General features: G+C 47.6%; 1 protein-coding gene across 2 annotated transcripts in view; it reads left to right on the forward strand.

Annotated features, from left to right (window-relative positions):
• The window catches only part of COPA (COPI coat complex subunit alpha), a 45,332-nt gene that overhangs the window by 27,105 nt on the left and 5,666 nt on the right, over positions 1–12,561 (forward strand). For both annotated transcript variants that reach the window (XM_082704332.1, XM_082704333.1), the window contains exons 13-23: positions 345–420; positions 2,459–2,541; positions 3,397–3,536; positions 4,087–4,172; positions 4,287–4,425; positions 8,798–8,960; positions 9,062–9,208; positions 10,328–10,517; positions 10,638–10,733; positions 12,082–12,170; positions 12,365–12,488. In XM_082704332.1, the coding sequence (XP_082560458.1) occupies positions 345–420; positions 2,459–2,541; positions 3,397–3,536; positions 4,087–4,172; positions 4,287–4,425; positions 8,798–8,960; positions 9,062–9,208; positions 10,328–10,517; positions 10,638–10,733; positions 12,082–12,170; positions 12,365–12,488 (1,333 nt within the window). The remainder of the gene's footprint in view (positions 1–344; positions 421–2,458; positions 2,542–3,396; positions 3,537–4,086; positions 4,173–4,286; positions 4,426–8,797; positions 8,961–9,061; positions 9,209–10,327; positions 10,518–10,637; positions 10,734–12,081; positions 12,171–12,364; positions 12,489–12,561) is intronic.

The following is a 12,561-nucleotide window of genomic DNA, read 5'->3' on the forward strand; positions in this document are numbered from 1 at the left end:
TTTTTTCCCTTTGAACAGATGTTAAAGGGGATACGTGTATGCAGGTAGAGCAGCCAGACTGTTGGTTTGGTTCGTTAATTTTTGGAGCAAAGAGCAATCCCTATTACGTTTCAAATACTACCTGCATCTTCGGAGATTACAAAATATACAGTGCCGTGAATTCTGAGTTCTTGGGCAGTGAGCCCAAGTGAGAATTTTTAGAGTAGAAACATTCCCTTGCCCTCTGGCTGAAGGGTGAGGAAGGGATAGCTTTAGACTGTTGTATGCACAGTGTTCTCTGTCTGAAGAAACTGCTGCCTTGGGTGCCTGTCACTCACGATTTGACCTCTCTCTATCCTCTACAGAGAGCCAGCAATTTAGAGAACAGTACCTACGACCTGTACACCATCCCCAAGGATGCGGACTCCCAGAATCCTGACGGTAGGTGCTCCCTGTGTCTGCCGGGCTTGCGCACAGTGCTCCTCTCCTGCGCCGTCTGCCCCTTCAGGGTTTTCACGTCCCGTCCCCAGGCTGCGGCCACATCACTCATGGCTGTTGGCAGGGGCCGCTGACAGTTGCATCAGAGGCGACCATGGTGTGAAATATTCATGTCCCTCCTCCATTTTATTACTCCAGCTAGATATATATATTTTATAATTTGGTTATTAGAAACTCTCCATTTTCTCTTTCGGCACAGCATGTTACCCTAGTTTATTGTCAGCTGATATGATTTTCACCCCAGTAGTTTCATTTATTTAAGAATGTGGTTCCAATCTTGCCGGTCTCATCCTGCGACTGGGATTTGTGCTCTCCCATCCACATCCAGATCAGATCGGCTTCCTTTTGCATGTCAAAGAGATGAGGCTGCTCCCAGCGCCACACCCCACCAGGGACCCCAGGATCCAGCTGAGACCCCTGTCTGCCTCTTCCATCACTCCCACCCCTGTTGAGTCTTCCCTGTTAGAATTCACAGACCGCCTTCTCGGAAGCTCCTGCCCTCTGCTTCCTCCCCTTGCTCTACAGAGGGCTGATCCTGGGGTCCCCACCTTACTAACACGCTTTCATGACCCTTCAGACTCCGTCAGCAGACTGCGAGAAACCGTTTTGCTAGCCCTGGCCTTGTTACGGCTGCTGCGGTGTTGTTAGTGTTGCTGATACGAATCACTGTTGGTTTTTTAAAGTGTGGACCTAGCGAGAGGAGAGGAAGCCTGTATGTCTTTGGCACCCATAAATCAGTCTTTCCTATAAATGAAACCGTGAAGCCATTTCTGACCAAATTTTATGACTGTGTCCCTCTCTACCCACTCCCTTGTTCTTTTTCCCCATCTGTTTACAATTAATAGCATTTAAAATACCTTCGCTTTGTTTTGTTTTAAAGATTTTATTTATTTAACACAGAGAGAGACACAGGGAGAGAGGGAACACAGGCAGGGGGAGTTGGAGAGGGAGAAGCAGGCTTCCTGCTGAGCAGGGAGCCTGATGTGGGGCTCCATCCCAGAACCCTGGATCATGACCTGAACCAAAGGCAGATGCTTAACGACAGAGCCACCCAGGCACTCTGACCTCAGTTTTGTTTTACTGCCACTCTTGTTTTCTCCTTTCGAGGGAGAGGGTAATCAGTAAAGGAATGCAGTGCGGCCTGGTGACAGGCAGCAGAGAGGAGGAGGAAGAGAGAGCAAAGGCTGGAGGAGCGTGCCTCCCCATCCCGGAGAGTGGGGGTGTCGGCTGCGATGCGAGTTGCCCGCCACCCACAGGTGCCAGAGAACTGCAGAGCAAGGCTGGCCAGCCCGTTCTGTCCACTTTTCTGCCGATGCTAATAGATAAAAGTGTTTCGGGGCAGCCTTCTGCCTGTGACCCTGGGAGTGTCTCTGGGAGTGGAGAGCCCATTCAGAATTCTAATCAGCCAGTGAAATGCTGGGGAACCGAGGAACATTTAGAAGCTTCTTCAGGGTAATAAGAATGATTGACATTTATAGAGCAACAGCTTGGTGCTTACTGCTGCTCAACACAGAACTCCTAGGCCTGTCAAGATTTCCTTGGGAGCGCCCTGCCCTACCCTGCTCTACCCCAGGTCCGCATTTGCATGTTAAAAGCAGCCGAACAGCTGCGTCCTGGGGAGGGAGCTCTGTGGAGAGGGGAGGTCCTAGATGCTGCTTGGCCAGCTAGGCCCTGCTCGTTAGTTTGATGGAGTGTGCTGTCTCCCAAGATGGGCGGTCCTCCTGCCAGTACGCCGTGTTGGCTGAAATGCAGCTACTTGGCCTACAGAAAAGAGGCTTGGCAGGGGTGTAGGTTGGAGTTTGGAGGGGACTGGTGGGGAAAAGTCACTGACAGTAGCCTCAGGTTACGGCTGAATTAGTTAGGAAGCAGCTGAACTGGCGAAGCCAACGTGGCAGCCAGCATGACTGGCAGCTCGGGGCACCTGACTCTGTCACCTGCCAGGGGCTCACCACACGCTCCCGCCCTTTGCTTTTGTTCTCAGCTCCGGAAGGGAAACGATCCTCAGGCCTGACAGCCGTTTGGGTCGCTAGAAATCGGTTTGCTGTCCTAGATCGGATGCATTCGGTGAGTGAAGCCTAAAAGGGGAAACTGATTTGGGCATTGTCACTGCAGTGGTTTGTGTACTGTGCAAAGAAAGAGCGGGTTTCTCTCTGCTCACTGCCTGGGGAATTGTGATCATGGAGCAGATAGATACCCCAGGCCCCTTGGGAAGCAAAGAAACCTGAAAATTGACTTGATTGGATTGATGACCCCTGTGGGTCTGAGCTTGAGAACCAGCCTCGTGCCACTCTTGACAATACAGAAGCCAAAAAACACCAAATTTGAAATCGGTGGACTGCACGAGGAGTACATCCTCCCCCCACCCCCGCTGGTACGGAGAATGTAAGACAGACAAAGCTCAAGAAAATACGTGACAAAAATTTAAGCCCCAGAAGTTTCCTTTGGTTGAGGGAGGACTTCACACTTTAGTTGGATTTCTCAGGATGTTTCGGTTGGGGGAAAAAAACAAAAGCTTTCAAAGCCCCTGGAGAGGGTCAGGCTTGGAGCGGGCTGCCTGGAGGGGTAGCTGGCTTGGACAGGAACAACCCAGATTTGATTTCTGGGAGCTAAGGAACTCTTGCCTGAGGCACATGGTCAACTGTCCACGAACACCCATTTCTTTCTTTCTTTTTTTCTTTTTTTTAAAGATTTTGTTTATTTATTTGACAGAGAGAGAGATCACAAGTAGGCAGAGAGGCAGGCAGAGAGAGACGGGGGAAACAGGCTCCCTGTGGAGCAGAGAGCCTGACACGGCGGGGCTCGATCCCAGGGCCCTGGGACCATGACCGGAGCTGAAGGCAAAGGCTTAACCCACTGAGCCACCCAGGAGCCCCAACGAACACCCATTTTTGATCACCCCACCTGTGGTCATTATTTCAGCTTCTGATCAAGAATCTGAAGAATGAGATCACCAAAAAGGTACAGGTGCCCAACTGCGAGGAGATCTTCTATGCCGGCACAGGCAACCTCCTGCTTCGAGATGCCGAATCTATCACGCTCTTTGACGTTCAGCAGAAGCGGTAACATGTCAGCTGCCCCGAAGTAGACAGGCTCGTAGTGGGTGAGAGTGGGCCTCTGCAGTGGGAACTTTTCTCCCAGTGAGTTTGCCTCAGGCGTGGCCACTTTTGTGCTGGAACTCCAGGACTCTTTCCCGCCACTTTGCCCTCTGGGGTCACTTTCCATCCTCTCCATACTGGCGTTTCAAGGAGGGGCTTACTTACCGGTTTTTGGAGCACTTTCCCGAGTGAGGAATGCTTCTGGCACTTGGAAGTGTGGGCACGGAGGGATGACCAGCACGGTTCTTGTGATGAGAGGAGCTTCGCATCCTCTGGTGAGATCAGACATACACGAGTCCCTCACAACACGTGCGAGTGGGGGCAGGGAGTTGAGGGAGGAGAGAGAGTACGCTGTGAGCCAATGTGTTTCAGTCGCTCAACTACAATGCAGAGCGTTTATTTGGTGTTATTAAAAAAAACTGGGGCTTTTGATAATTTGGAGATGAAAAGGATGTCGGTCTTAACCTGGGACGAGGGAGTCCAGTCCCCTCATGTTCACCTTTCTCTGTCCCAGGACTCTGGCTTCGGTGAAGATTTCTAAGGTGAAATATGTTATCTGGTCAGCAGACATGTCCCACGTAGCACTACTGGCCAAACATGGTAGGTCTAAATTATATCCGCCCTGACTTAGAGACCAGCCCCTCCCTCCCACCCCTGCCAGTCTGCTGCACTCACCCTGTCCAGCAGAGCACTCATGTCCTTTGCCTCTTACAGCCATTGTCATCTGTAACCGCAAACTGGAGGCTCTGTGTAACATTCATGAGAACATTCGCGTCAAGAGTGGGGCCTGGGATGAGAGTGGGGTCTTCATCTATACCACAAGCAACCACATCAAATATGCCGTCACCACTGGGTAAGTGAGTTATCTGACGCCCAGAGTGGGAGAAGGTAGCTCTTGAAATCACTGTCCTGTCTCAAGGGATGTCACTGAGTCTTCCTTGAACTTTCTTCGTGGGAAATCTTTGTTGGGCACATACGTGCTAGGCACATCTCAGCATTCTTTTTCAACCCTTTACAAAATCAGGACACATGACTCAAGTAAAGAAACATGCATGGAGTCCATGTAGAGAGGAGAGCAGATTGTCACATCGTGGACATCTCTGTCCCTGCCACCAAGGTCAGGAGCTAGAGCAGTGCTTGGCCATGGTCACAACCACCTTCACTTCCCATGCAGAGATCATACTATTCGGATTTCTGCAGACATTCCGTCCTAGCTGTGCTTTGTAATTTTACTGCCCAGTGTGTGTCTTAAAATAGTGTGTTTTAATTTTGCCTGGTTTTGAACTTATGTAAATCATACTGAACATATTGTCTCATGTTTTGCTTATTTTGCTCAATATTTTGTTTCTAAGCTGCCTCTGTGTTGTAGCTGTAATTTATTTATCTTCATTGGTGTGTAATACGCTGTTATGTGACTATGCCACAGTTTTCCAGTTCTACTGTAGAGGGATATTTGAGTGGTTTCTAGGATTTGGTTACCGTGATGAACAGTGTTCTCTAGACGTTCTTCTACATGTGTTCTGGTGCAAATGCACGTAACGTTTCTCTAGAGTGTCTACCCAGAGCCAAATTTTTGGATCATAGAGTTTGTGTATCTTCACGGTTACTAGGTAATGTCAGACTGCTCTCCCGAGTGGCTGTACCGATTTGCACGACCACCAGTATGGTAGCAAAGCTTCCCTGCTGGTCATCCTGGCCAGCACTTGCCTTTGCCAGACTTATCTCTGTCTGTCTGGTGGGTGTGCAGTGGCATTGCATTGTCATTTTCCTTTGCTGCTCTCTGATTCCTAATGATTAAGCAACTTCTCAGTTGACCATCCACTGGGGTTTCCTCTTCTATGAGTTCCATTCAGGCCTTTTATCCATTTTTTAAATGAGTTATCTTTGTTAATTTTAGGAGTTCTTCGTATATTTGCATGTGCATCCTTTGTCAGGGCTACGTGTTGCAAATCTTAATGTCTCTTCCCTTCTCTAGCTTGTCTTCTGATTCTCTTCATGATACTCTTTAATGAACAGGTATTCTTAATATAGTTGAATTTATGAATCTTAAACCTTTTATGGGTGTTGGGTTTGGTATCTTTAAGAAATCTCAATCGACTCCAAGGTTATAAAGGCACCATTTCATAGTCTCTTACAGGAACTTCAGAGTCCTGTTTTCCATACGTAGGACTGTGGTCCACCTGAAGTTAGTGTTTGTGTGTGTTATGGGGTACAGGGAGCTCAGTCTCTCAGTTTTCCTTACGGCCACTCGGTGGTGCCAGTGTCATTTACTGGAAAGATCGGTTTCTACCCCCTCATTCTGCAGTGTCGTCTTTGTCACATATGAATCATGTTTCCAAAAATGCAAGGACCTATTTCCTGTGATAGGTGTGTTGATCTCTGATCTCATTCTGTCTTAAAGTATTTCAGCTCTAGGAGTTTCCGCATCTGCTAAAGCATCCTCAAATCCTTCCCACTTTAATTTTTTAAGTTATTAGGCTATTTTCTAATTATTTTTGCCTTGAAAAGGAAAATTTTCAAATTTTTTTTGCCTCGGAAAAGTATGTTAGAATCAGCTGGGCATCTGGGTGGCTCAGAGGGTTAAGCATCTGCCTTTGACTCAGGTCATGGTCCCGGCGTTCTGGAATCGAGTCCCGCACGGGGCTTCCTGCTCAGTGGGGAGCCTGCTTTGCTCTCTGCCCCTCTGCCTGCTTGTGCTGTCTCTCTCACTCTCTTTCTTAAATAAATAAAAAAGAAAAACGAACTTGTGAAATTCCATGCAAAATAAAACCAACAAACAAAACACTGTTGCTGTTTTGGGTGGGATTGCATTGGATCTGTTTGTCATTTGGGACCTGACATCTTTGCAATATTAAATTTCCTGATCTGTGAACATGATGTAGTGACTCTTCATTTATTTAGATGTTCTAAAACCTCTTTCGGTAAAGTTTATAATTTTCTTCATAGAGATCTTGCTTTTCCTTATTCTTAGGCCCTTGGTAGTTTTCAATGCAATTTGTAAGTGGATAATATCCATTTAAAAATTTAATTTTCTTATTTTTTATGATATTTAGAAATGCAGTTTTTAAATTGATTTTATCTCAGAGTCCTTGCTAGATTTATATTATTTGTAGTAATTTGTCTTTTTCCCCCCCTTCCCCATAAACTATCATCGCATCTGTGGGTAATGATGGCTTGTTTCTTCTTTTCCAGTACTTTTATTTTCATGTGTTTTTCTTGCACTGACCAGGGTCCCCAGCATAGTGTTGAATAAACAGGTGATAGCAAACTTTTTGTCTTGTTCCAATTTAAAGAGTGAGCTTTGGGGCGCCTGGGTGGCTCAGTTGGTTAAGCATCTGACTCGTGGTTTCAGCTTGGGTCGTGACCTTGGGGTTGTGAGATTGAGCCCACATTGGGCTCCACACTCAGTGTGGAGTTTCTTGCGATTCTGCTTAAGATTCCCTCTGCCCCTCCCCTGCTTGCACTCTCTCTCCTTCTCACTCTTAAGTAAGTGAATAAATAAAATCTTTAAGAAAAAGATCAAGCTTTCAGTGTATTGGCATTATGGAAGCTTGTCATAGACTTCATTAGAGATAGCTTTTATTTATTAAGGAATTTCCTTGCTGTATTTCAGATGAATATTAAATTTTATTAGATACTTTTCCTGCATATACTGAGGTAATCGTAGGATTTTCTCTTTTTATTGATTGGTGAATTAAATTGGTTCTTAAAAAATGTTAGCCCAGTGGGCATCTGAGTGGCTTAGTCAGTTGAGCATCTGCCTTTGGCTTGGGTCGTGATCCTAGAGTCCTGGGATTGAGCCCCACATCCGGCCGCCTGCTTGATGGGGAACCTGTTTCTCCCTCTCCCACTTCCTCTGCTTGTGTGCGTGTGTATGTGCGGGGTTGGTCTGTCTGTCTGTCTCTCTCCCTCTGTCATATAAAAAGTAAAATTTTTAAAAAAATGTTAGACCAACATTGTATTCCTGTTACAGATCTAACTTGGTATTTTACCCGTTTCTGATATTGCTAGTTTCAGTTTGCTAGTATTTTGCTTAGGATTTTTGCATTTGTGTGTAAGTGAGATTGGCCAATGACTCTTTTTCTTTCTGTCCTTGTCATGTTTTTGGTGTTGAGGAAAGTAATACACCTTCCTCTGTTCTCTCAATGAATTTGTAATAAGATTCGGTTTAATTCTTCCTGAAATGTTGGGTATAATTTGCTGGTGAAGTCATCCAGGCATGAGGCTTTCTTTTAGAGAAGGATTTTTTTTATGATTCAGTTTATCTTGTGTAACAGTTATGGGACTGTAGGGATTTTCTATTTCTTTTTAGTCAGTTTGGTAAATTTTACTTTTCTTGGCATTTGATCGTTTAAAAAAAGTTCATGCCTGCCCCCATCCTGCGGGAGCTAGCCCCTGTAGCAGCCCCTTTTCCGTTCTTCTTCCTGCAGTTCGGTCGGTTTTGTCCTTGTTAGCCTCATGAGAGGCTTCTCCGTTTTATTTAGCTTTTGCCTTTATTGACTGATGAACTCCTGTGTTATATTTTTGTTTTCTGTTTCTTAATTTTATGATTGACTTCATTTTTTCTCTAAGTATGTTCTTTGATTTAGCTTTTAAAAGGGCAACATTTTTGAGTTGGCTGCTTATTAATTTTTACTACATTTTTGTTTTTTAGATTTATTAATTTTCTAATATATGTACATAGAACTCAGTAGTTTTCAGTGTTTCTTCTAATACAGTGTGTGCACGTAGCATCCTGGACTACCCATCAAGTATTGTGTCAGCTGTGCCCAGAAGTTCTAAATTTTTAGTTTTCATTCAGTTCAAACTATGTTTTGCTTTTTGTCATCTCTGTGTGCGTCAGAACTTTGCATCTCCTGCTCTCCTTTTACCTGTAGCTGCAGGGAAGGGTTTAACTGGCCCAATACCTGTATAGCAGAACTTAAGATTTAACGCGCAGGCCTGGTTCCTGTAGCCACGTGTGTTGGCTCTCAGAGTCGTAGCTTATGAGGAAAGATCATACCACGTGCCCTGTGTTTTCCTGCTCCGTACAGAAGAAGTAGTGTGGCATTTAGTTCTGCTCTCTTTTGAGTCGCTTCCCATCCGTACCATTGTGCAGACGGCCCTTGGCCAAATAGCAGTGAGAAGAGAAAAAGCTGTGTCCTAAGCCTGTTCCAGGTCCTCACAGGCCTGGTTCCCCCCTCTCACTGGCTGAAAGTGGTGCCTCCTGACTCCTCCGTTTGCAGGGACTACGGGATCATCCGGACTCTGGATTTACCCATCTATGTCACGCGGGTCAAGGGCAACAACGTGTATTGCCTGGACCGGGAGTGTCGTCCGCGGGTACTCACCATTGATCCCACAGAGTTCAAGTTCAAACTGGCTTTGATCAACAGAAAATACGACGAGGTATGAAACGAGAATGCACAGTAGGGATGTAGGTGGGCCAGCGCTTGTTTTTCCCTCCAAGTGACCTCTCTGTCCTGCCCGCCCCCACCCCGAATGTCTAGGTGTTGCACATGGTGAGGAACGCCAAGCTAGTCGGCCAGTCCATCATTGCTTACCTCCAGAAGAAGGGCTACCCGGAAGTGGCACTGCATTTCGTCAAGGACGAGAAGACTCGCTTTAGTCTGGCACTTGAGTGCGGAAACATTGAGGTGAGGGAGACGTGGTCATGAGCCCCGTGTCTTGCAGAGAAGGTGAGAGGGTTAAGGTTGCATTGTGAGGACGTCATTCTGGGCTTGCTTCTTCAGCGAGTATGATGGAATTAGAGATTTTTCTAGCTGTGAGATAGAACTGTCTTCCTATTGCTGTTTGCCCATCTCTGCTACTTCCTGTCCCTGCTTCTGCCGTAGCATTGCTACTGTTGTCACTCTCGGTCATTCTGGATTCATTAACTTCTAGAATTGGAGCAGCATCACATGGAATCTGAAAAGTCTCATTATTTACTTCACCTTTTACTTGCTGATTGGCTGCTTAGATGAAGAAGCACTTGTGAAATGTTGGGACCTAAAGGGGTGCCTGCTGGCTCGGTCAGCCTCTAACTCTTGATCTCAGCTCAGGTCTGGATCTCAGGGTCGTGCGTTCAAGCCCCTCCACTGGGTGTGGAGCCTACCTAAAAATTAAATCAAATCTTAAAAGATACTGGGACCTACAGGGTACAGGCATTATTTTTAAATGGGGAGAGGGCTTAGGTGAATTGACTTTCTAGTTCTGAATTTCTTTCTTTTGTTATTTCTTTTGTCTTTCCTAAAGCCCCTGAAGGTCATCAGACTTAGCAAGTAGCAGGAAAGGTAGCTAAGTAAGAATTGGCCCTACAGAGTCAGCAAATGGTCAGAGATGATTTTGTCATAAAAGTGAATTTTTTTTTTAAGATTTTATTTATTTGACAGAGATCACAAGCAGGCAGAGAGGCAGGCAGAGAGAGAGGAGGAGGAAGCAGGCTCCCCGCTGAGCAGAGAGCCCGACTTGGGGCTCGATCCTAGGACCTGGGATCATGACCGGAGCCGAAGGCAGAGGCTTTAACTCACTGAGCCACCCAGGCACACCATAAAAGTGAATTTCTGAGGAGGAGGAGAATGTGATATGATTGTTTCCATGGAACGAAAGGGACTCTGGTGATAGGATTTTCAGTAGAATTAGACGGAATGCTAGCGGTGATTACAAGTGTGGAGTCTGTGGGAGATTTCTGTGGAGGCGGATACTTCGACTGAAGTTCCCGGTTTTGAGTCACAGTGTCTGCCAACCTGTTAACTCTGACCCTGGGGACTCTTTAGATTGCTCTGGAAGCAGCCAAAGCGCTGGATGACAAGAACTGCTGGGAGAAGCTGGGAGAAGTGGCCTTGCTACAAGGGAACCACCAGATTGTGGAAATGTGTTATCAGCGCACCAAAAACTTCGACAGACTTTCTTTCTTGTACCTTATCACTGGCAACCTAGAGAAGCTTCGCAAGATGATGAAGATTGGTGAGTTCCCGGAAACCAAGGATGGGAAGAGCCGTCCTTGGCGGGGAAGGAAAGCAAACAGAAGAGAGCAGGAACTTATAAGAAAAGACCTAACTCGGTGTCTCTTACCGACTTCCACAGCTGAGATCCGGAAAGACATGAGTGGCCATTATCAGAATGCCCTCTACCTGGGCGACGTGTCCGAGCGGGTCCGGATCCTGAAGAACTGCGGGCAGAGTAAGTGAGTGGGCGGGACTCCCTGGCTCTCTTGGGGCTTGGACAGTATTTTCTCTGGGTGGCCAATTACCCAGGGGTGAGGTATTTCCCTTTGTTGTGTACTTCTCCAGAGGAGACAGCATGCCCGTCATGCTCAGAAAATGTTCTCCAGAGCCCGGTGGGGGTACAGCCACTGTACTGGCCGAGCACTCCGAGGAAGACCGTTTAAATAGTCACGGAGGAGCCAGGCAGTCGTAGCGCATCCTGAAGCAGAGACCCTAGTAAATACGCTTGGTCCGATGCCATTAGAGTTTTAGTCTTTCACTTCAAGCCAGCAGATTTCACTCATTTACTTATTGATTTGTTTATATATTCAAGGGTATTTCCTTTTTTATTTTTTTTAAGATTTTATTTATTTATTTGACAGAGATCACAAGTAGGCAGAGAGGCAGGCAGAGAGAGGAGGAAGCAGGCTCCCCGCTGAGCAGAGAGCCCGATGCGGGGCTCGATCCCAGGACCCTGGGATCATGACCTGAGCCGAAAGCAGAGGCTTTAACCCACTGAGCCACCCAGGCGCCCCTCAGGGGCATTTTCTGAGGGCCCACTGTGTACCAAGCACAGTACTAGCATTTGAGGTACGCTAGGAAACAAGAAAGGTGAGAGGCGTGGCTTGGGCGGAGGAGCTAAACAGTAACGGGGTCAGACTTGCTGTGTGTTGTGAGGGTGGAGTCGTGACTTATTGAAGGGCTGGATGTGTGACCGGAGGAGAGGAGTCGGGGAAGATTCCAAGATTCTTGTCAGCACTGATGAGAGAATTTAAGGATAAGCAGCTGTATTCGTTGCTTACTGCTGTGTAGCAGACTATCCCGAAGCGGAGTCTTTTAAAACAACAAATGCTGCTTACCTCAGTTTGCAGCCCGGCTTAGCTGAGTGCCTCTGGCTCAGTGTCTCTCCGGAGTCTGCGGTCAGGGCGTCGGCCAAGACTGCAGCAGTCTCAAGGCGTGAGTGGGGGAGGCTCTCCCACGCTCTGCAGGGCTGCCGGCGGTGCTCAGGGCCTTGTAGGCTGCTGGCTGGGCAGTGTCCGTTTTGTGTGGGTGTCTCTTCAGGGCACCTCACAGCGTGGCAGCTGGGCTCCCTCAGAGCAGGCGATGGCCTCCAAGTGGAGGCCACGGTCTTTGTATCCTAATCTCAGAAGTGACAGCCCGTCACATCTGCCATGTCTCGTTCATTAGAAGTGCGTCACCGAGTCCCTTCCGCACGGCAGGTGTGGGTGTGGGGGCGGATTTTGCACAGCCTTGAATCTCAGGAGGCGCGGGATGCTGGGTGACGTCTGGGAGGCTGTCTGCCACGGGGTGTGTTTCCTCTACAGAGTCACTGGCCTACCTCACAGCTGCTACTCATGGCTTAGATGAAGAGGCTGAGAGCCTGAAGGAGACATTTGACCCAGAGAAGGAGACCGTGAGTCTTTGCTGACCTGAGGGTCTGGTTACAGGGTGGACTCCGAGATCTGGGGACAGTGTCAATCTAGAGAAGTTCCTCTCCCGCCTGGTTCCCAGGAGAGGCAGAGAAGCAGAGGAGATCAGAGGAGGTCCGTAACCTTCCCTGCATGATTGCTGACGGCTCTTGGCTTTTCCCCTCCTTCCACCCTTCAGATCCCGGACATTGACCCTAATGCCAAGCTGCTCCAGCCCCCGGCACCCATCATGCCGTTGGACACCAACTGGCCCTTGCTGACTGTGTCCAAAGGCTTCTTTGAAGGCTCCATTGCCAGCAAGGGTAAGTGCCTGCCCCTCCGTAGTGGTTTAGTTGTTTGTTTGTTTTGTGAGGAGCTGTCCCACAGAGTTCCCTC

This window comes from Mustela nivalis (genome assembly GCF_964662115.1).
Source record: "Mustela nivalis genome assembly, chromosome: 16".
Classification (NCBI taxonomy): Eukaryota; Metazoa; Chordata; class Mammalia; order Carnivora; family Mustelidae; genus Mustela; species Mustela nivalis.